The 24,432-nt window shown below is 39.4% G+C and overlaps 1 protein-coding gene across 4 annotated transcripts in view; it reads left to right on the top strand.

Annotated features, from left to right (window-relative positions):
* The window catches only part of CEMIP2 (cell migration inducing hyaluronidase 2), a 58,152-nt gene extending 34,432 nt beyond the window's left edge, over nt 1-23,720 (top strand). For all 4 annotated transcript variants that reach the window (XM_056324429.1, XM_056324431.1, XM_056324430.1 and 1 more), the window contains 17 exons: nt 1,656-1,865; nt 2,260-2,465; nt 3,048-3,117; nt 5,821-5,949; nt 7,620-7,708; nt 9,610-9,741; nt 10,224-10,259; nt 10,922-11,077; nt 13,255-13,432; nt 13,925-14,140; nt 14,845-15,053; nt 15,556-15,741; nt 16,901-17,120; nt 18,381-18,479; nt 19,667-19,815; nt 20,561-20,667; nt 21,405-23,720. In XM_056324429.1, the coding sequence (XP_056180404.1) occupies nt 1,656-1,865; nt 2,260-2,465; nt 3,048-3,117; nt 5,821-5,949; nt 7,620-7,708; nt 9,610-9,741; nt 10,224-10,259; nt 10,922-11,077; nt 13,255-13,432; nt 13,925-14,140; nt 14,845-15,053; nt 15,556-15,741; nt 16,901-17,120; nt 18,381-18,479; nt 19,667-19,815; nt 20,561-20,667; nt 21,405-21,601 (2,589 nt within the window). In that variant the 3' untranslated portion in view covers nt 21,602-23,720. The remainder of the gene's footprint in view (nt 1-1,655; nt 1,866-2,259; nt 2,466-3,047; nt 3,118-5,820; nt 5,950-7,619; nt 7,709-9,609; nt 9,742-10,223; nt 10,260-10,921; nt 11,078-13,254; nt 13,433-13,924; nt 14,141-14,844; nt 15,054-15,555; nt 15,742-16,900; nt 17,121-18,380; nt 18,480-19,666; nt 19,816-20,560; nt 20,668-21,404) is intronic.
* Nucleotides 23,721-24,432: the final 712 nt, after the last annotated feature.

Genomic DNA, 24,432 nt, shown 5'->3' with positions numbered 1-24,432 from the left:
AGGAGAGAAACAGAGTTGGACCCTGGTGGCTTGTTATTTATTTATTTTTTTTAATTGAAAGCACTACAGTTATGTAAAGGAAATTGCTTCTAATTTCTTGCATTACTATAAAGAAAGCTGAGAGGAAGTATTATAGAAACTAATAGTTGAACTCATACTCACTTATGTTTTTAGATGAAAGGATCGAGCAGCAGTGTGTCAGCTCTTCACAGTCACTGGAGAAGTCTGATGCCTTGTATTTTAAATGCAAATTTATTTGTTCTTATTATGTGCTGGTCACAGTTTAAATCTGTCTTTCTAATATAGTTAGATGCAGATTTTAATTTTATAGTGGGGGACATAACAGTGGGAAAGAAAATATGCCCTTCCCCTTCTGTGTGGCAGCTTTTGTTTTGTGGAAGAGAAGTAGGTGGGCTCAAGGCACTTTTTTGTGTTTGAGGTAGTGTAATGAAGAAGATAACGGCAAGCTGTGAATCTTGCAGAGCGTGACCTTGATTTGATTGCCAGAACAGCACAAATACAGTAGACCCCTCAGATGTCTGGAAGATAGAACAGAAAGCATTTTGAGTCATCAAAGTTGTTAAACTGTTCCCAGGAGACTGTGAGAGTAGCTGTGTGTCTGCTGCCAAGCCTAGACTTAAGCACTAAAAGCATTTTCAGCTTATGCTAATCTTGTGTGCTCAAGCAGAGGGAGCCTAGGCACTAGCAACTGTTAATGGCCTCAGGGGTTTTGATCATCTTGGATTTTCTACTGGTCACTGGGAGAGCAGCATAAAGGAGGCTGGGTGGCAGTGAGGAGAGGCACTGGTTTGTAGTTTTATGACTGTGTCTGATTTTAAATGTTAAGAGTTGGAGATCCCAGGGATGCCTGGTTTTGACCATTCCTCTTAGGAGTGCAATTAGAGGAGGAGGAAAAAATGATCCATATTACTAATTTCCCTAGAGGACAAAGTACATGTGAAAATGGTTATTTTTTTATAAATACCCAGTACAGGTAAGTTAATGAAGTGCTGGGGAGGGTTCAAAGACCAGAGCAATTCTTGGAGGTGCATGGTGATAGGACAAAAGGCAATGAGACCAAACTTCAACAAGGCAAATTCTGCTTAGATACCAGGAAGATGAAAGGGAAGAACCAATAGATGTCATACAAGCGTCTCTGTGGCTGGAGATATTCCTTGGGCAATGTGCTGAGCAGCTGTCTTTAAGCTGACCCTGTACTGATCTGGCGATTGGACCAGGTATCTCAACAGGTTCCTTTGAATCTATTATTCTGTGATTTTATGATGGTACAGCTTCAGTCTAGACAGGCCCTGTCATCGCTGATTTCTGTTTATTTGTACGGTATGTGGTTATATGTAAAGAGCGTTTCACATGCTAGCTGTAAAGACCAAACAGTAAAGCATGGCAGCATGTCTGGTGAAAAATTGCTCAGTTTTGGCCACATGGAGATTTAGCTTTTATGCTTATTTATGAAGGATACTGTTTTGTAAGGCAGGATATAGAGCCAGACAGTAATGATTGTTCTTTAATTTTGTTGGCCTATGGTAGCTGTGCACCTCTAATTTTTGTACACCTGGTATAGATGTATCAACTTAAATTTCCTTTGGTTAAAAAGCAAACGTTGATTATTCATTCTGTACTTCTCATATTTTTAGATTTTGAAAAATTTTACATCTGTTCATCTCTCCTATGTGGAATTGAAGCAAATGGGACAGCAGCAGATTGGAAGTTACCCTATTCACTTTCACCTTTGTGGGGATGTGGATGAAAAAGGAGGTTATAATTTTAAGACTTACCTGGAAGGTCTTTCCATTCATCACTGCTTTTCCAGATGTGTGACTGTTCATGCAACTAATGGCTTGCTGGTAGGTAAAACATACTGTGGTGAAGTAAATGTTGTAAAGAGCATTCAGAGCAAAAATAGTCCCCTCCCTTCACGTTTAATGCTTGGCAATGCTTCTTCTTTTTTTTTTTTTTTTTTTTTTAAATTGCAACAAATAAATGAAAAAGCGCAAACAGTAGTTTATTTTGAACAGATTTCACTGTTCTGTTTTTTTCAGATCTTCCAAGACAGCTAAGCTCTCCAGACATGGTAGTGTGTTTATAGGGGATAAATAAAACTACACTTGGATTGTCTGAACTGCTGATAGTGAAGCTTCACTCTGCAGCTGTGCCAAGATAGTAAAACTAGATGGTACTTGTCAAATAAATCTCAGTGAATGCTATTGGTACTGACCAAATGAACTTGTTTTTCTGCAGATAAAGGACACCATTGGCTATGACACACTAGGTCACTGTTTCTTCACAGAAGATGGCATTGAGCAGAGGAATACTTTGTTCCACAACCTTGGGCTAGTCACAAAACCAGGCACTCTTCTTCCTACAGATAGAAACAGCAGCATGTGTATTGGTATTAGGGATAAAGTGTATGGAAGTTATGTCCCAGTGCCAGCCACAGACTGCATGTGAGTATTTTGTGGTGAAAAAGTAAAACAAGTCAGCTGCAGCAGTTAAACTGCTGATGGGAACATTTTTATGTATCATCTAATGAATGCAGACACCTGAACTGTAGTTCATATAGTAGGGGTATTAAAAAAAATAAATTTAAAAAATCAGTGTTTAGTCTGCTATTAAAGAAAAAAATCAGTTGTTTTGTAGGAAGATTGTTGTTTCTTATGATACTTGTTCAACAGACTTTTAAGGCTGCATCTTCTGTGTAAAGGCATGCACGGCCTCAAGTTGTCAGCGTTAGTTTTTCTGCATATTGCTAACCTCTGGTAGAAGCTTAAAACAATTTATCGTTGCAGGGAGTATCTGAACAACATGAAATAAAATACTGTGCATTGAACTAAGAAAATAAGCATTTCTGACTTCTATAATGTGGGGGGGGTCTGTGATTTTTTTTTTTTTTTTTTTTTAATTTCATGTGCGAAGTAGTGACTTCAGCCATCACTTTAGCTTTTTCTGATGTGCTTATTATGAAGGGGAGATACTTCTGTAGGAGCTAGAGCTTTTCCATAATAACTTCTTTCTGAATAATATTTCAGGGCAGTTTCAACATTCTGGATTTCTCATCCCAACAATCATCTTATAAATAATGCAGCAGCAGGTTCACAGGTGAGGCATATGGATGTAATTCAACACAAACTACTCATGCCACTGGTGTTTGTAAACCTGTAACATTTATACTGCCAAAAATACATACATATTTCTTTTTTATGTATGAATATGTTATTTTTATGTTTGGCAGTATATTGACATTACAAGTGCAGGGTTTTCTAGGTATGCATTTAAGAGATGCCAGAAATCTTTGTTCTGACTGGAACAGAGGAGTTTTCTTCCTCTGTAGTTAATAGACCTGACAATAATGTCCATGTATGTATGTAGAAATAAATCGTTTTATTTCCAAAGAACTAGTGCATTTCATATTAGGGCCGCGGTATTTTCTGTAGCTTGTCAGGAGTTTACTGTGTAACTATTCTGCAAGATTTGTCTTCATAGCTGTAGTCACTGGAGAATGAAAAATTACTGTAAAAAAATGTTCATTGTGTAAGAAAGAGCTAAACCACTTTTATTGTCAGTCATTAGTCATTTGTTTCCCATCAGTGACTGCTGGTATGTTTTCACTTGTTGTGAACCTTACATTAGTGCAAATCTCTTGTCACAGCTGCTTGTGAAGTAAATCTGAAGTGGGCTGGAGTCTATTCTACTTCTGCATTGAATGAGAGGCTGAGATGAGCATGGTTTTGTGTGGATTTTCCTGAAGACATCAGTGGGAATGGAAGATAGGAAAGATTCTTGTGGTTTCAAAGGCTCCAGTGCTAGATATAGACTATGAGTTGTGTCAGTGTGTTCTTAGGCACCCAATAAGTAATAAACTGTTATTGACAGAACAGGATTCAAAATATTTAAATGAATTTAAATACCTAGAGTATAAAAAATTTAGAAAATTTTGTTTGGCTTTTTGTGTCAGCCAGCTTTTTTTTTTTGCTTTTTTTTTATTGACAAACTCTTCTGACTGACTGTCTACCACTAGGAAGGATCTGGACACACTTATGAAATCAATTTTTCTCTTCCCCATGTAATGTCCTCCCATTTTGCCTGCTTTATGTAATATATCTTCAGCTTGTTTTAGCATTGCAAGCTAAGTTAAAAGAAACAGCTTCCTTGATCTGGTGCTTAAAACCTGAAAGGTCTTTTTCTACCTACAGAGTGTATCCCAGTAAATGTCACTTCCTTTTGTTACCAGAATGTGCATGGTCAGACTAAGCATGTATGTTATGAAGTTTTGCTGCTCTTGCATGAATGTAAACATATCAATATAAAGGGACTACAGCTTATGTTTCAGAAACAGAATCAATAGAATATTTTAGGTTGTAATACTTAACTGTGTTGGTGCAAACTCTGCACTATAGAGCTTTTGCTGGTATAAAGTAGTAACAATTCACAAGCAAACAAAATAATTCCATTGCCCTCCCACCCCCTGCAGCTCCTTCATGGCACAATGAAGCCTGTTGTAAGCTTCATAGATGTTTCTTTTATTGGAGCTGTAGCGAGGGGAAGGGGGGCAGGGAACTTTTAATTTTTCTGAATCCTCGCAAGTACTTAAGGAGCTTTTAAGTTTATTAAACTTTTCCAAGCATCAGGATGTGTTTTGGAAAAAAATTACTTGAGTCTGCCAAGCACAGAGCTGTATTTAATTATATGTGAAGTAATATTTTGGTATTTTTATTAATGGAACATCCACATTTTCTTTGGAATTGTTAATCACCAGAAATGTCAAAGTGTGTCATCACCATGGATGGGAATATGTTACAGAGAAGCAGAATTTCCAGGACTGCTTGGAAAATGAGTCTGTTCTCAGAGTGAAATGCGTGAACTCTTCTAAGCTGGCTTAAAATTGGCTTTATCCACGTTTCTTGAACAGGAGGATAATGATGATTATTTTTCATGAGATGGAACACTCTGCATGCAGTGTTTCTTTACCTACTGTTTAACCCTTTGATGTGCCTTGTAAAATAAAAAAATAATTGCATGAAGGCATAGAGCACGTGGTCAGGCATATTTTTTCATGTTTGTAGGTATCTGCTGTGCAGCTGCTGTCATGATGCCACCTCTAGTGAACCAAGATATGCTTGAAAGGGGAACTTTTGGGTCTCGCTTAGCAGATAAAGAGCAGGGATGTTGAAGAAGTAGAGAAAATGAACAGATGCTGAAATTATTATTGCATGTTATTGGCACAGTGCTCTGCAACTGGCCAGACTTCTTGATGTGCTTTTTTCCCCTTCTGAAAGCTTTTGTGTGTTTTTTGGCTGTGTCATTAAATTCTGATGTAAGCAGAAATGAACAAACCTTAGTCAGATTGTAACAGTAAGGAGGAGAGGAGGGGCTTTGAGTATTTTACTGTAAATGGTATTATTTATTATAAACAAAGGAAGATCAAGTGTGTGTGATGAAATATAACTGAAATGCAAAAATTACATTAACTCTGATACTTTTCTGGTTTGAATTATTAGAGGATCTTAAATGTGTGGTGTTACATGGCTTCATTGAGAAGCAGAACGCTTCTTAGTGCATATTATGCACTAGACTATAGCCTTTTGCAGACTTCTACTTTCTTACTAGGCAGTTGTTTGGAGACTTTATTTTGAAAAATATATTCCATTGGGCACAGTTGGTTTGGGACATATTCTTATTTGCTTCCTTACTTAAAATATCCAGGTTCAACTTAGCATACACTTATTTTGTAATTAGATCCACCAGCACTGATAGTAGTATCACACTCACTTACAAGGAATGTCATTCTCTCCTTACTTGCAGGATGCTGGAATATGGTATTTGTTCCACAGGGTTGCTACAGGAGATTCTCATAGTTTAGCCATTGAAACCAAGTCAGAGCTTACACCCCTAGGAATCTTCTATAACAACAGAGTTCATTCTAATTTTAAGGTAATGTATTGCCTCATTAAAAAAATAATTAAGTTATTTATTTGTAACTATCCTATATTAGGACTTTTTAGGTCTGTTTACATTTTGAGCTGGTTGGGTGAGGGCTTCATGCTGTTTGAACCGTGTGGTTCTCTCCAGGTATTGGAGAACAGCGTATATTCAGCATGTGTATAGTTTCTTGCCACATTTCAAGTATTTGCTGTGTTTAATAGCCTCATAAGGCACAAACAAGATCAATTAATATTTCTAATGAAATACATTTTCTCAGAAGTAGCATTTCAGATGCTACTCTATTACTGATGGCATTGTTTGCTACACTGAAGAAAGCTGACCCTTGGAGCATCAAAGTTGATTACAGTTGTGATTCATCTAAGAGCTTCCTGGGGTAGCTGTGACTTGTTTCTGAGTCTCTAATATACAGTAACTCAGGTGTTTGCACATGGTGGCATGGTCTCTGACCAGACATTAAGCTTTGAGGTTGCCTTCAGGAGCCTGGCCAATGGCAACATTTTTTTTTTTGAGGAGATTTCTCAGCCTAGATATAGGCATTCAGCATCGTTTTATTAATGTGACTTTCTCTTTTCCACATTCAGCTAAGTGAAGTTAAAAGTCCTTAAATCAATGATTTCCATTTGGAATCTAGCTGCTCTGTGTGTGTGTTTGTGCATATATAATATAAAAATATAATGACATTTAAAAATCCACCTAACTGTGAATATTTATTTGTGTTTAAAGTTTACCTGATAAAGTTCAGGAACACTATTGGATTTTTTTTTTCCCCAAGTGAAACTGACTTTACTTGACAGTTGGGTGTCTGGGATACTAAGAAATGATGCACTGTTTTATGTAGTGTTTAAGCAGTGTTAATGATGTGTTTGGAACTATGGAGAATTTGTTCAGATTGGAACTAAAACAGACTGAATGTAGAAGTGCATTGTAAAGAAAAGAGTTTCAGCTGTATGACTAGTATTATATTTAAACAAGAGTAGCAGTTTGTGTGCTAAAATTACATGTTAAAAAGAGCAAACTACTAGCAGGTCTGAGGATCTACACGAGTAGGAGCACTCAGGTGTAATCATAATTAGGATCAGAGGTGAAAGTACCTGCAGGTAATTGTATATGTAATTCGGGTTAAACAAATGCTTCCCTCTGCTTCTCTTTTCTCAAGTAAATTATTTTATGCTGGATTATAGAGTTTTAAGTTGATGAATCTTGGGCAAAAATGAGCTTCAGTGGTGAAGGTAGTTTAATTTTAAAGTGAAACACAAAGCATTTTTCACAGTGCTTTTTTATTTGGTTTTGGGGTTTTTTTTTCAGTTTGTGGCAATACTTTGAATTCACCACAAGATTGGCTTCCAGATTTTCCAGAACAGCATCTGGAAATAAGTATAAAACATTAAATAGTTAGATGTTGTGAAAGAAATCTGAAATGAACTTTAATAATTTGCCATTACTTTTTTTTTAAGTCCTAGGCAATTCTTTTCCTCTGCCCAAATAAGCATACACAGATGCTGTTTTTTCCTTAGAGAGTATGTCAATTAAGGGCAAAGGGAAAGATCTGAATTTCTAATACATGTATTGAATGCAATGTAAAGTTTAAATTAATAAAAAAATTAACGTTTACTCTGTCTTCAGTTTTGGGTAGTATGAATTTTCTTTGCTTGTTTCAGGCTGGTTTATTCATTGATAAGGGTGTTAAAACAACTAATGCTAGCGTTGACGATCCCAGAGAATATCTTTGTTTGGACAACAATGCAAGGTAAAGGATATTGTCTTTCAAGTGAGTGAAAAATGACAAATTTCTGAGATAGCTCTTACATTCACACAAGCAAAACATTTTTTAAAACAATACAACTATCTGTAAATAATAACTGAATAATAAGTCCATATATATTATTTTCCCTCAGTAATTCATCTGTTTTGGGAACAACAGAGCGTGGTGTGCCTTAAAGGACTTGCTGTTTCTTCTGAGCACTTGCTCAGGGTACTTTTCAGCCTCTTAAAATACATTGTTTTAAATGTGTTCTACAGTCATGCTTAAAGAATTTTCTGGAATTGATGCTGAAAGTACAGTCTTACTTTAAAATCTGCTTATAACAATAAGTAATTGTTTAAAAAAAGGCTTGATAGAGCCAAGTAATACATCCACTTGCCTTTCTTACTGCTGAATGCTTCCTGTTCTATGTTCCAGACTTTGAGATCTTAGCTCAGTGGTACATTTTTACTGAAGGCTATTTGCAGAGATAGTACAACCAACCACACTTCTCACTTTGTAAAAGGAAGAAAAAAATAATGGGAGACTCTAGGAAAATTCCAGGTTATATTGTGCCTTGTTAGTCTTGTCCCGATCTTCAAATAAAATAGCCTGGGATAGTGGTCAATTTACAGTATTGGATAACTGTACCCATCAATACTTTATTGTGACAGCTAAGCATTAAGACTGAAAATAACAGTTCATAAGATCATTTCTGAACAACTTGTGTTTAGGGTGAGGATAGTTAAGTGATAGTTGCCAGATGCAGAGAGGAAAGTTCCTGATTTTGGTGACACTCGAAATGTCATGATTTGGAAATGAAGTTGCTAGTTCAAAGCTTTGACAGAAAACCCATATAACCTTCTGGATTACTTCAGTCATAACAGGTAGTCAAAAGGAGGGTAGGAGGGGCAGAATGCTCTGTGAGAACCTGTAGTGTGTTGACAGGGTATCAACAGAGGACGCGAGAAATTCAGTGCATGAGATGGGGTTCATGTTTCACAGCAGCCGAAGAGGTAACGAGGCACTCTGTAACTACATGGGGCCACTAATCGTACGTGAAACCAAACTGGAGGGGTTTAAACATTAATTGAGGAGCCTGAGACTGTCAAAACCAAACATTCACATGTTCTCCTCTTCCTCTGCTTTTAGGGGGTGAGGTGGGAGGCAGGCAAAGGGCAGATCCACATTAGAGTGCATGATGTACCTTCACCCACTCAAGATGCATTTTTGTAATTTTTTTTTTTTTTTAATGTATTTTTCTCTGGGCAAGTGAAAGCTTCTACCAGTCTTTAATCCTGCTGTCTAAAATAGATTCCAGCCCTAATGTACCAGACCATCCTGGTAGCAGTGCAGAGTGTCTGGTTTGGAATAGAAAAATATCTCAGGTGTGCTCAAAGAAGAAGCACTCCTCAACATCGAGAGTTTGAAAGATTGGAAGGAGCAGTTAAGACAATCCTCCAGCTTTCTTTTGGACAGTGCATGCCAGCCCTGTGTGTTCTTCCAAGGAGCTTTAATTCCCTCCAACAAACTTTCACATTAATGCTACAGTGCAAGTGGGGAGAAAGTACTTTGGGGAGGACAAAAAAAAAAAAAAAGGCAAGAAAAGGATATGAGATGCTGCTAAAGAAAGCTCATGGAGATTGAGCAAAAGACTGTGAGAGTTACTAGTAAAGAGTTTTATGTTCCTGCTTCATTATACTCTGAAGACACTTTTCTATAAATAAGAGAGCTAGAGATGCATCTGGTTTTGACTTCTGTCATTCCAAACAGGAAGCAAAGTGCATTTTGCCCATCAGATGAGCATGAGTGTTTATCTTTCAGGCTCTCTCAGCTCAGCATACAAGACACACGTGTAAAACAAACAGTATTCTTATATGGAGTGTTCGGGTTTTTATCTGTCCCAGGTTTCGACCTCACCAAGATGCAGATCCTGAAAAGCCCCGAGTTGCTGCCCTGATTGACAGATTAATTGCTTTCAAAAACAATGATCATGGTGCCTGGGTCAGGGGAGGGGATATCCTCATTCAAAACTCTGGGTAGGTATCCAGAAGCAAACAGCTGCATGTTGTTTAGAAGTTTCCCCTGAAGCTTTGTTTATGAAAGTGCATTACAACGGAGTCATAAGGGAAGATTCATGTATCGTGAGGAACTTCGCAGTATCTAAACTGCTTTAACACCAGCCCACTATTTCAAATGAAACAAATTTATATGTGATTAGATGAGAACGTGCCTTAACTGAGAAAAAGAAACTATGTAATAGAAAGTCTAGAAGCTGTTAGAGACAGTAAATTTATACTGAGGTATCTATGGTTTCCCTGAAGTCTCGTGTCCTGCATAAAATATGTAGAAGATTACTTGACTTTTTTTTTAACAGCAATGTTTTTGTAAGAGTTGTGTGGTGATACTGAATTCCATTAATAGAAAAATTCAAGCTTTCTTCAGTGCATAGCAGGATGCACTCTTAGTTTATTGTAGGATAATCCAGAAAACATGACTGAAGCTTTGAACTTTCTTTTAGGTTTGCAGACAATGGAATAGGTTTAACATTTGCTAGGTGAGTACTTCCTGTTAATCACTTCTGTTTTTTCTTGCCTAGAAGCTTATAAAACACACATCTATCAAAATTAACAGGTATACTTAAGCATATAGTTTTATTTTTGGGCCTCATTCTATTTCCAGTGGTACAGATGATGTTTTAAAGGATGTAGATTGATGCAGCTGCCAAAGCTTGCACTTTAATTCAGCCTGTGCTTGGCTTACACCACATCTTGCTGCCCTTCCACCAGGAGGGTAATGATTACCCCAGTATTTTTGGTATTGTATGGTTCCTTAGGCAGTTTTGATTTTCCTTCTGAACAGTTGAGAGACTAATGGAAAAGGGGATGAACATTTAAGAGGGGGCAGAGTCTAATAAAAAAGAATCGGGTAACTTCGGTAGTAAGCCAAAGTTGCTGCCCTTTAGATTATGACAAACTGGTTCTGGGATTGCAAAAGTGGGGTCTAAAAGAGTGCTGTGCTACAAGGGAGACAGAAAATGTAATGCTGTGCTAATGTTTCAAATAGCCTGTAATACTGTTAATCATTAAGTTTATTGTTCTGTGTGTTGTAAATGAAGTCTGGGCTGCTTTAGCAGGACTTTTACAGAACTAAAAGTAGGACTATGCCTTGGCGTGTTCATCTGCTAGTAAAAGCTTATCTCTGACATTGCTTTGATAGCGATGGGAGCTTCCCAAATGATGAAGGTGCCAGCCAGGAAGTATCTGAGTCACTGTTCATAGGTGAGAGCAAGAATTACGGGTTTCCAGGTGGCCAGAACAAATATGCGGGAACTGGAGGAATAGACAACAAGGCGCGCACTCTGCCTAGAAATCGGTAAGTATGTTATGAGTGAAGGAGGTAGAAGTGATGTAACACACATTCTCTGTATCACATGTAAACACCCTTCTTGCTTGAGCTGTGAGAGATTGGGACTTTACTGAAGGTGACACTTTCTTTTTAACACTTTCTGTACACTTTTGCCTTTTTACTGAGTCAGTTTTCATCTTGTGCTACCACAGGTCACTTTTCTGTAATGATTGATGTTATCCTACTTAATGAAAGCTTAGTCTTAAGCAACATTTGTGCCTGGAAGAGTGAAAGGAAAAGCTTTCTGGTAAAAGGATTTCAGGGGTCAGTTTAGGACCTGAAGCTACAGTCTTTCTGTGACAAATCCCAATATGTGACCATGTTCCTTTTCTTTTCTCTCTGGCTTGCTGTGGTGCTTGTTTAATGTAGTGCAAAGTCCTGCCCTTGCCACAGAATAGGAAAAGAGGGTGAGGTATGTCTAGGCTGCCCTGGTGTTTTTTGCTGCTCAGCCATTTAGAGGGAAGAAGGTAATGTGACGGTGATATATGAGATACTCAGTCTAGTTGAGCAGGATCACAGAACAGTTGAAGTTGGAAGGGACCTCTGGAGGTCACCTGGTCCAACATGCCTGCTCAGGAAAGGCCATCTAAGAACTGGTCGACCAGGACCATGTTCAGGCAGCTTTAGTATATCTCCAAGGATGGACACTCCAAAACATCCCTGGGTAACCTGTGCCAGTGCTCAGTTACCCTCAGAATGACAAAGTTTCTCCTTATGTTCAGGAAGGACCTCCTGTTTTTCAGCTTGTGTCCCTTGCCTCTGGTCCTGTCACTGGGCAGTACTGGAAAGAGCTGTTGTCTTTGTCTCTGTTGTCTTTGCACCCTCCTTTCAGAGATTTTTACATATTGATGAGATTCCCACCTGAGCCTTCTCTGCCCCAGGCTGAACAGTCTTGAGATCTCCCAACGTTTGCTCCTGTGAGAGGTGTTCCACGCACTTCATAAACTTTGTGGCCCTTTACTGGACTTCCTCCAGTAGCTCCATGTTTGTCTGTACTGGGGACAAGCACTGTAGGTATGGCTTCACCAGTGCTGAAAAATGGGAAGGATCACCTCTCTCTCTCTGTTGGCAATGTTCCTTCCAGTGCAGCCCTGGGTGCCATGTGCCCCTTTGGGGCAAGGGCACATTGTTGGCTTATGGTCAAGTTGGTCTGTCAGGAGCCATAGTTCCTTTTCACTGGTGTATAGAATTGTTCCTCCATAGGTGCAGGAGTTTGCATTTCCCCATGTTGAATCGTGACTTTCCCATCTGCCCATTTCTCGAGCCTGTCGAGGTCTAGCTGGATGGCAGTGTGACCCTCTAGTGTATCAGCTGCTCCTCAAAGTTTTGTGCCCTCTGCAAGCTTCCTGAGAGTATACTCAGCCCCATCATCAAGATCACTGTTGAAGATATCGAACAAAATTGGACCCAGTATTGATCCCTGGGGTGCACCACTGGTTACTGGCCTTCAAGCCGACTTCATGCCACCACCCTCTGGGCCCAACCATTCAGCTAGTTTTAAATCCACCTCGCTGTCCTCTCGTCCAGCGCATACTTCATCAGGAACTTACGGGACACAGTGTCAAAAGCCTTACTGAAGTTTAGGTAGACCATGTGCACTGCTCTCCCCTCAGCTACCAGGCCAGTCGTTTCATCACAGAAGTTTATCAAGTTGGTCAAGCATGACTGCTCCTTGGTGAATCCATGCTGATTACTCCTGATGATTTTCTTGTCCTTATTGTGCCTTGGTTTCCAGGTTTAGCTCCTGCATTACTTTCCCAGGGGTCAAGCTGAGGCTTACCAGCCTGCATTTCCCTTAGGTGTTCCTTCTTGAAGTTAGAACTGATATTTGCTTTCCTCCAGTCTACAGGCACTCTCCCAGCTGCCGTGGTCAGGTGATATTCTCCTGCTGTATTTCCTGGATTGGGAAAGGGACATATTTGTGAATGGACAGCAATAGCTCTTCTAACAGGAGAATTCAAAAGAATGGAGGATTTTTTGACTCCTTAGATAAGTGCAGAAACAAGATTTTGTTTAAATTTAATCCACAAGTGATTCTCTTAATGTCACTTGATTCCTCTGAGAGGAAATTTATTTATGACACAGATTCAAGCTTTTTACGGGTTATGTTACAGAATGCTGTAAATACTTGCTTCCATTAACAGGACATTTCCAATCAGAGGCTTTCAAATTTATGATGGACCTATTCACCTTACCAAGTGCACATTCAAAAACTTCGTGCCAACTCCAGACAGATTTACCAGTGCAGTTGGATTCTTGATGAAAAATCCATGGCAGATGACACCAAAAAACAACATTTCTCTTCTGAAGTTTGGTCCGAACGTAAGTTTATTACAGGCTTTGTTCTATTCTTGCAGGTTACTTTTTTTTTTTTTTTTTTTACCTGTATTTAAAATAAGTCTCTAGGGCCCTAGGTCATCTTTTCCATGCATCCCTACCCCAGAGTTTCTCTCTTGGGTAGAAGTCACCAAGGTGTATCCCCTATCTCCCAAGCAAAAACTAGTACCAAGAGAGATGTTGGGTGTGTTGCCATAATGATCTCTTTCATGGCTAATGGTAAAGCTGAAAGAAGATTTTTGTAAGGTTTGGTGTATCCTTAGTAATAAATTTTCAGTTACAAATATTAGCACTGTTCAGAAGCAAGAGCTGATCTGAGACTTACTAAAAGTCAAGATGTCTGTTTTGCAAGATCCCACTGTCCTTAACATAAGTTTTTTTAATCAATTTGTCACATTCCTGTGTTTCTGTAGGTGTGCATGTTAGTCCGTGCTTCGCTTGGAGAAAAAAAATGAATATTTTAATTGTTGTTGCCAGGTTTCTTTGAAAGTCTTCTTTGGAAAGCCTGGTCCTTGGTTTGAAGAAGGAGATCTGGATGGTGACAAGAACTCAATATTCCATGATTTAGATGGTTCAGTGACTGACTACAAGGATACCTATGTGGGCAGAATGGATAACTACTTGATTCAACACCCCAAATGTGTTAATATCACAGAATGGAATGGAGTGGTTTGCAGTGGAACCTATGCACAGGCTAGTAGTCTTGCAGCTTTTTGACTGGGGCAAATCTACAATATGAGCAACTTCTGGAGGCGGGGGGGTGTAAGAACTACAAAATTACCTATCTTTGGACTTCATAATTCCTTGGTGTTTTAAAAATATTTTTACACATATTACACTTTACAGCCAGTTACGTATATCATGTTCCTTTCAGCACACTAGCTGGGAGTACAGTATTAGATGCTGCAAGGTAAAACCAAGTGTGTACGTGTGCCAGGAGTTCTACGTTGCAGCTCTATCTACTAGAACATTTTTGTGTTGGAAGTGTTTTCTTCCACTGGAGTTCTGTCTGTGTTTTTTCCACAGAGAGGGTTTTAAGGGTCTTTTTTTTTTTTTTTAAATACCACCTTCTGAATACAAATCTCGCATAGGTTTCATTTCCATTTTGGTTCCCATTCTGTATGAGTTTGGCCAAGTACCATAGTTGATTATCTTTCTATTTTCACACCCACCTCCACCCCACCCCCTTTTTTTTTTGTCTGTTAAAATCAGCAAAATCTACAGTGGTTTTTCAAATAGGGCTCTTCTTCAGAAGTTATTCGTGTATGGCACAACTCAGAACATCAAATTGCAGTGCTCTAGCTATTAACATGCTAATTATTCTTCACTATTTCATTTCCTTTTGCATAGTGTCCAAATCTTTCCTCTTTCTTTTCATCCTCCTTAACATCTTACAGGTTTACATCCAAACCTGGAATGGACAGAATCTTTCTATGACTATTGTACGAGATGAGTACCCAGCCAATCCCATGGTTCTTCGAGGTATTAATCAGAAAGCTGTCTTTCAGCAATACCAGCCAGTAGTGATGCTCCAAAAGGGCTACACAATACATTGGAATGGAAAAGCTCCAAACGTCACCTATCTTTATCTCATTAACTTTAACAAGTATGTTTATTATCTTTCATGTCATTGATCCGTAAGGCAATACTGAAGTGATGTCCTGCAGAATTAACATGCATGAGAGTTTGCAACCATCAGTAAGACTGGATCTTGGGTTGGGTTTTTTTTCATAATTACAAGTACTAAAGTATGAAATGAAAGAGTTTAAGTGGTAGACCTGCACTGAAGTTAAACTTTTATCTGGTACGATGTTGTTAAGGAAACCCCTTTGGACAAGAAAATGTACAAATAGTGAAGTTGAGCAGAACTGGAGCTGGATAGTTTATTTAGCATTCTTGATTTTGTTGTCAGATAAACTTACTTGATTTTACACTTTAGACATTTAATGTATCCTGAAAGTATCAGTTACTATAATGAAACACTGTGTAGAGAGGGGAAGAAAGATCTGGTTGAGGGTTTGGGAGCTCTTTGCGTTCCTGTTACTTTGTTTGCGTATTGTCAACTAAACTGTTCCTATGGTGACTCATGCATCTTATTTTGTTTTCAGGAATGACTGGATTCGTGTTGGTCTTTGTTATCAACCAAATACAGATTTTGTTATAGTATTGGAAACCTTTCAAAGGCGGTCATCTGCTCTGTCAAGCAAGATAGAGCGCTACTTGCCTGTATCTTCAATGATGGAGCTGGAAAAGAGTCGATCAGACAGGAAGTTTTACTTTGACAACAGTACTGGGTAACTCCTTGTAACTTGACCCTATTGGAAGATGCTGTTTAACTTTAAAAGGTGCAGTTTGATACTGTTAAAAGCAACTGATTGAGACACCTGCATAAGAGGAAAGCTGCTGCAGAGGAGACTAAAGCCTACTTGAAAGAGTATATGACTTTGAATCTCCCAAATACAGTGGGTGTCATTGACATACTTTCCCAAGAGTGCTACAGTTGCCACAGATATTTCCTACCTTGTGCCTGGCGAAAATGTGGTATCTGGTGTGCTGCAGAGCACTGACTTTCAGGAAGTAACTTCTAAGTCTTTAAAGAAAATTAGTGCCTCCTAGAAATATCCCAGAATTTTTAAAGAAAATTTTAAGAATGTGTTCGTGAAAATCCTAATCCACTTCCAACCTTCTTGAAAGTACTTAAAAGTCCTAGTCTCTCTTTCAAGAGTATTTCTGACAAGAGTCCATTGAGATCCTTCTGAGAGGTTTAAGATATGGTCAACTTGGAGTAAATAAGTCCTACATATGTTGTTCGTGTGTTTTTCAAATGTTGATCTTTAACTTAGAATTTGTTCTCTTATTTATTTCATTCCCACATCTGCTACTTTGTCTGTCTGTAGTAAATACACAGATAAATGTAGCTTTTGAGAAGACATTCAAGTTTCTTTTGTCTAAGACCTACAGTGATAATGATCGAATATATAGCAGCAGAAGTACCAGTCTCTGTGTACGTGAAAATCAATGACTGCTATCCTCTAAATTGCATTTCCAGGCATTTGTAACAGTACAATTACATTGTCCAGTGCTGGTGGGTGCAGCTGAACATCCAAACAGTTACTGCTGGGTATCTGCAAAGATCTATGATCAAAGAAAACATTTATGCTCTGCAGTTTCTTTTTTGTTTCCTGCAAGCCACTGATTTGAGGAGTGGTTGTTCTTTTCAAAGCATACGTGTTTGTAATGATGTCTCCTTTAATTGTTGGGAATTTCAAATATGTCAGTAGAAACTTCCTAACTCTAAATAGTAAATACTTTGGAGAAGTGTGAACAATAGTACAGAAGTGAATACTGTACTTCCTCTGCTTCTGAAAGTCCTGAAATATAGCTGTTAAGGTTTAACATAAATACCTACCTTTCCAGCAACTGATCTAGATTATTTTTCTCCCTTTTGTGTAGATTACTGTTTTTATTTCTTCAAGCCAAATATAATAGGGATGGTCACAGTTATTGCTCATCTCAGGGATGTGAAAGGATCAAGATTGTGACCAAAGATTCAGCAAAAGGGATCAGTAACTGCATGTCAAAAGCTTACCCAAAGTACTACCAAGGACCAACGGTCACAAAACAGATGCCGGTAAAAACTACTGTACCATGTACAAAGTGTGGCACAACTCAGGTAAAATAAATTAAGCAAAAACTTTCATGAACTGTGTAGCTGGTATTGCCATCTACTTCCTTTAAGGCAGAATTTCAGTCTTTCAGCACAGGATGATGGTCATGTTGTTAGTCTCCTGTATGCTAGAGGCAGGGAGTCTCTTGTAGCACAAAGGTTTCAGTTTTTGTTCCTTGAAAAATACTGCTTCACCTCTGAGTGCTACAGAGAAGGGACATAGGTAGGTCTGGTGTCTTGTACTATAGTATTGTCTGTATTACATGTAGGATAGCTCAGCCACAAAGATCTACATGCTTTTGGCCAAACTTCTTTTTTCAGTCTTTGCTTATTAGCATGAACTTGAAGCTGCATTTTCCATTTTATCTATACAAGCTGAGAAAAATATGGAAAGTAAGGAATAAAATGGGTTACACCTATACATCATTATATTTATTAGCTTTGCTAGTACCATAAATAATGGCACCGACAAATGGATGCATTTGTTGGAGCAATTGCCTGGTGTGATTGTCTGGCAGCTGGAAAGCTGCCTGACAGAAAAGGGCCTGGGGGTGTTAATTGACAGCCAGCTGAACATGATCAGGCAGCGTGCCCAGGTGGCCAAGGCGGCCAGCAGCACCCTGGCTGGTACCAGACACAGTGTGGCCAGCAGGACCAGGGCAGCGATGGTCCCCCTGTCCTGGGCACTGGTGAGGCCGCACCTCGAACGCTGTGTTCAGGTTTGGGCCCCTCGCTGCAAGAGGGACGCTGAGGTGCTGCAGCGTGGCCAGAGCGGGCAGCGAGGCTGGTGCAGGGCCTGGAGCACAAGTCTGACGGGGAGCGGCTGAGGGAACGGGGGCTGTTCAGTCTGGAGAGGAGGAGGCTGAGGGGAGACCTCATTGCTCTTTACAGCTCCCTGACAGGAGGTTGTAGCCAGGTGAGTGTCCGTCTCTTCTCCCAAGTAGCAAGCGATGGGACGAGACGAAAAGGCTTCACGTTGCACCAGGGAAAGTTTTTAGACTGGATGTTAGGAAAAATTTCCTTACTGAAAAGGTGGTCAAGCACTGGAACAGGCTGCCAAGGGAAGTGGTTGAGTGACCATCTCTGGAGGTATTTTAAAGATGTGTAGATGTGGTGCTTAGGGACATGGTTTAGTGGTGGACTTGGTAGTGCTAGGTTAACAGATGATCTCTGATCTTAAGGGTTCTTTCCAACCTAAACGATTCTGTGATAAAGCTTTGAAGACACATGACTATGTGTACTTAACGGGGTTTGTTTGATATCCAGGTGGTATTCACCAGCGATCCTCACAAAAACTACCTCCATGTGCAGATTCATTCATCTGGTAAAAAGGAGTTGAGCAGAGGTCAGCAAGCATTTATTTCTGTAAGTACTCTTTATGGTTTTCTTCTATCTTGCTTTTTGGCAATTTGTATTACAACAGTTGTACCGCTCTACATAATGCTAGACCTCACTTCACGTGAATGACAAGCATTGATTCCTAGTTTAAAAACCAAACAGTCAAAAAGATGATGCGTTAACCTTGGAAAATGAGACTCCAAAGCTCCATTTTGTATTCTAATCCATTCCTGATGGGAGTGAAAATTGTACCAGTAATGGAGAGTTTAAAATCCTCAGATTGATGCTGAAATCTGGATGAGTGTACATTTATTGATGGCTGCTTTGGAAAAAAAACCCACACCCACCAAAACCAAAAAAAAAAAAACCACCCAAACACCAAACAACCTGTTAGTTGAATCTGTGTTGAAATTACTTTTGCAGTAACGGATTGGTGAGTTTATAAGTGATTCAAGCCACTAAGCTTTGCTAAAAACCCTTAAAATAGCAATTACTAAAGAATCCATAGAGATTTCTGTATTTGTTCTGAGGCAGTCCTGATAAGCCTAGTGATGTGATACTGTATAAAAAGTTGCTTACTTTGACTTTTCTGTTTGGATGCTGAAGGAGACTTGCACATGATGCTGAAACAGTGTTTGCAGACCTTCTGACACCACAAAGCTTAAAGTCTGTATGTGGCTTACATTCCACAGCATCAGTGCGTTAGCTTGGTTGAAATAGTAAAACTTATTTAGACAGAAATTTAGCACGTGAACAGTGTAACCTTAGCAGCTGCAAACTTCTGTGGGAATGTGTGTGCCATATCCAAAGCAGTAAGAGTGCTGTAGGAAGAAACTGGGCTGGAACAGGGCTGCTGCAGAGATGGATTAACAGTACTATTGCCAAGGAGTCCAGGTGGTTCAGTACCTGAATTCCGGCTTCCCAAAGCAGGAGTGATGACTGAGGCAGGTGGTAAGCCACCTGAAATGTACAGTCCCCTTGTAGAAGCCAGGAACTGAAGACTCCCATGGAATTTCAGAAGTCCCCCTGAAAGCTTCTCCTCAAGGGGGAAAATTAGGAGATACTAGGGAGAAGCATTATTTTTAAGGAAATTAGTACACCACTGTGTCTAAACTAGATGAAGATTAATGGAGTGTGTTAGAATTGCTGTTGGATTCACACTAACTTTAAGAAAGCAAGAAAAAGTTGTTTTCTTTTTTTCTTCTCCCATTCAGGTCAATGACACTATGTTTTCCTTCAAGGATAATGGTATACTTACTGTTGTAGTTGATGCCTGCACTGGCACAGTATTGGGAAATAAATTATTTTCTGGAGTAGACATTAAACGTGTCAATGGATATTTAAAATCTGGAATTCCACAAAGGTAGTGTAATGACCGTTTATTTCTGGTATGTCCTGTAAGCTGTAGCTCTGCTCTCTCTCAAGGATTTAAATAATGATGTCTGCACAGAAGCACTGGAAGTGAGGAAACCGTGTATCTTAAGTTGAGGGGAAGAAGAAACATAGGAGCCTTTTAACAGACATTTAGCCTTATTTCAGGGAACAAAGCAACTCAGATCTTGAGCACTTACAATTTTCCAGTGTTAACCTGTCTCTCACCACAAATTATTTTTTTTTTTTTAACTAAACGTCTTGTAATAACACTTCTTTGCCTAAACCAGTAACTTTTTGGTTAATAAGTTTACTTGAGGACACTGGCAAGAACTATGTGACAAGATCATACTGTTTTCTCCCTATCTAGGGAGAAAACCACTTATCATCAAAGAAAGATAGTTAGTGTCAGAAAATCTGCAGTCTAATATACTCAATTTTTGTCAATATCAAAACTTGATTTTTTATATAAAATATTAAACAATATTTAAATAACATTTTCTAATAACTTTGAGGTTAAATTTAAAAGTCAGTTTTAAAAAAATAATTATAGGTGGGTGCTTTTCTAGGTACTGCTTTCAGAGAGGTTTGACTGTTTTCATGTCACGAAATGACATGGCATGAGTACTCTTAAGCAAGTGCACTATGAGGCCAGCTAGCTGTAAAAGCATATAGTAGCGTATTAGGAAGACTCCATGTTTGTAACAGCTGCTGTCTCTGCACCGTTTCTGCTGCAGGTCTGTCGTTCTACTGAGCACAAGAGGTGATGTAGCAATTCCTAATAATTTATCAGAAGCCTTAATGTCCCTGGGGACAGCCAAACCACCTTATCTTCAGAGCAATGGTTGGTAGAAATTTTGCACATTTCTTTGACACCGCCTTGGTCTGTGTGTTTACGTTGGTGTGGTGGGTTTCTCACAGAGTGTGTGAAAATGCAGCTGGGCAGGGATGGTTGCCAGTTGGCGCTGGTGTGGGCTGCTCTGTTGCGGGGGAGGGGGTGGGCAGCCCTTCAGCAGATGGGGCAGAAAACCATTCCCGTTGCCCTGAAAGGCATTGTGTGAAGCTTGTTGCAAGCAGAGAAGTGCCTAGTGGTTCTTTGTGCCTGTGTATTACAGAAAAAGAGGCCCAGGCTTTTTTCCCAAAGCCTGTGTTTTGTGCCTCAGCCAGTGACAGCAACGCTGTGCTGGGCTAGTATTTCTTGTAACAGAATCTGGAGGTAGAGATGGGAAGCTGTTGGTATTTGGAGGGATGATCACTTTATAGACCACATGGGGTGGCTGTCATCCATTCAGGGCCCTGGCAAAAGTGCTGGCTGAGAAAGGACTCATAACTTTCATAAGGGTTCATAACTGTCCTGGTGTTTTCAAAATAAGGTTTCAGAGTACTTAATACTGAATATTGAAAAAGGAAATTGCAAATCAGTATTTCCTTGCGAGGTGCATGTGAAGCTGAGAGCGGATTGATGTCCTGAATAACCTGGGGCTGAGTTTCAGAGGAGCATGCCGTTCCTTCGCAGCCGGTCCTGTGTTGTGCTTGGATGGGCTTGGCTGGTTTGGTAACACTGAGCTGTTTTTGTCACAGGAAGCCTGGCCTTTCTGGGCTTCAGAGGAAACTTTACGCCATCCTGGATTAAGCTGTTTACTGGTCCTGCTGGGCATGGGCTTGTTCAGATAGAAAAGTATATCCCTTTACAACTGGAAGAGTATGGCTGTGCCAGAGCAATCAAAAGCCGACGCAAAGACCTTGAGCTTCTGAAGAAGGCTACACGATCTCATTAAAGACTAAGATGTACATAAAAGCTGGGGGAAAAAATGTGAACTAACTTATTTTTTAATTTATGGCATTTTAAACTATATTGTTATCCAAGTAAATCATGTTATTGTCTGACAGGTATTTGCCAGCATGGACCGCTTGAATGCCAATCTGTGCACCTTCTAGTTGTACAAAATATTAAAGAATTTATTAGTATTTGTATAAACAGGTTTCAGAGATTTTTTAGATGTTGGAATTTACTGTAAACAAGTTCCTTCTGTTTCATGCTCCTTTTCTATGTAAGAGGGTGTTCATAAATGCCTTAAATTTTTGATAACGTGTTGGAGTGCATCTTGGATTACTTGAAAGATTAACATTAAAGTATCCATAAGCATCTTGAATTGGTCATTACAGCTTAGGCATTTTGCCTCAGCTGTTTAGTTTTCCTGGGGGTTTGTTTAGCAATGAGCTCAGTTACATTCTCAGTCTGCTTTCCAAGTTGTTGAAAACCAATTTCCCCTGCGCATGCAGCTGACTCAAGGGGTTTTAACTGCAGCAAAATTTTTACTTTGCTCTATGAAAAATGGAGAGAAGGGATCCAGAGATCCAGCCTGGGGCTGGGTGAGGATTGTGCACCATGCAGCAGAGCTGAACAAGGCTATGTGTACCAGTGTGGCATACAGAGCAGAAAATGACTACCATTCTTTGGTGTCACTATTTACTGTTCACCCCTAAATACACAGGTGTCTGTGAGAGTTACTTCAGTAAACAGCCTGGGTGTTAAGGCTACAATTCAGCTTGACTTCAGCTTTTTCTTTTAAAGCTTTTAGCCAGAAGGGCAAAGCTGAGGTATTGTTAGTTTCAGTTTTTTATGAAACTAAGCTTCTAATCTGGCAGTGGGTTTTTGGTTTTGTTTTGGTTTTTTTTGTTTGGTTGGTTGTTTTTTGTTTTGTGTTTTTTTTAAGGCTATTGCAACTTTAACTTCTCAGTGAATGGAAGGTGCTCTCAATTTACTCAAGCATGTCATAGCTTTTGCCTTAACTTTGATTCTTTTAATATACTCATGTCATTAATTTCTATTGATTTTATATTAGGTCTGTTTGATTTTTTTTTTTTTTTTTTTGGTTTTGTTGCAGTTATTTGGCCCTTGCTGCAGACAGTGTGAAAATCAGTTAGAAGAACTGAGTCACAGCTGCCCTTTTTCAGGATACTAGTCTTTGAAATTAAGTTTCAGAGACTGTAAAGATATGTTTCATAACAGGGAACAATAGGTGCCATAGAGCTAAAAATGTAACCATAGTTCTCGTAAAACATAGCTCCTTCTTCTTGTATACGTTCTTACTCATTCTAGCTGGTGTAATGTATCTGCCATTCAGAGATGCTTTGTGCTTTGAATTCGAAATGGAGTGGCTGTTGGAAATGAACTATACGCTTGTCTTCTCCAAAGAAGTTGAAAAACTGTGGGGATTTGTTTTGTGCTTTAAAGGAGAGGAGGCACAGTAGAAGACCTATTATTCTGTTCCATTAAAATATGCTACCTCAGTGCTACAATTAAACTGTCTGGTCTAGTGTAGTTTCTGAAGTGAGAGGGGAGGGGAAAGGAACACAATATGAGAGATACAGTTAACAAATAGATGTCTGATTTTATTTTTATTGTGAAACCAAGCCAAATGGATGATTGTGTATTTTGCAGTTGTTCTGATGCACAATTCCTGTTACATTTAAAAAAAAAAGGGGGGGGGGGAGTGTGTTTTGTTAGGGAGAGATGTGGTAAATATTTAAGTCTAGCTGTAATGTTTGGTGTTACTAATGCAGGGCAATGTGATTTAAATGCTCTGATGTGCAGTAGTCATAGTGTTTGGGGATTGAAATGGTTTTAAGACTTGCACTGTTCTGTGGGTCACACTCGGCAGAGAAATAACAATGAGGTGGTGACCTTCAGGCTTGTGAAGTCGGCCATTATTTATGAGATTCTGCTGTTCTAAGCCATCTTGTAAAAAATTGTACTTGGAAGTATCAAGGGTGTTTTGATATAGGGGTTACTGATGGAAAACTGGACCTGAAGTTGAAGTGTTGTCTTTTATGTAAATTTAAACACTTGATAAGTAGCATAAATAAATTTTTACATCTGACAAGGCAATAAAATCTTTTGTCTCTTCTGTTCTTAGATCAAGTAGCTTTGTAATGTGTCCTGTGTGAATACTGTGAACTATTTTATTTCAAACATCAATAGACCTGTGAAGTTTATGGAGTGTAACCTACTAGTCATTCAGAGACAAGTTGGGAATCCTGGGAAAGAAGATACTAATGGTGACTGAAGTTACGGGCCTGTCTCCAAGTCCTGTCATCTTTTAAAGCTGGTCTGAGCTGCTAACTGAGTGTAGTGTGATTTCTGCTTGGTGGGGCCAGCGCGGTATTGGTGTCTACTCGGTGGCATCTTATCCCTGTCTATAACTACCTCATGCGGGAGTAAAGAAGATAAAGCCAGTTTATTCTTGATGGTGCCCAGCAGCGCAGGACAAGAGGCAGTGGACACACACCGAAATGCAGGCAATAAACATGAAAAACTTCAGCGGAGTGTGTGGTCAAGCTCAGGAACTGATTGCCAGAGAGGCTGCGAAGTCTCTGTCTGTGGAAGACCAGCTGTAGCTGACTCTGCTTTGAGACATGAGCCATCTCCAGAGGTGGTGCCGCTGTGGATGTGTGAAGTTAAATGTATCAATGTGCCTAGCCTCTCCTTTCCAAGCACACCAGCTGCTGCAGCCTGCAAGGGCTGAACCACATGCTTTTCAGCTCGTGCTTGAAACTCGGTGCAATCTTAAAAATGAAGCATCTCTGCCCCAAAGACAGTCCAAAA

This window comes from Falco biarmicus, chromosome Z (genome assembly GCF_023638135.1).
Source record: "Falco biarmicus isolate bFalBia1 chromosome Z, bFalBia1.pri, whole genome shotgun sequence".
Taxonomy (NCBI): domain Eukaryota; kingdom Metazoa; phylum Chordata; class Aves; order Falconiformes; family Falconidae; genus Falco; species Falco biarmicus.
The sequence above is the reverse complement of the archived record's forward strand: the minus strand, read 5'-3'. Positions and strand labels throughout refer to the sequence as shown.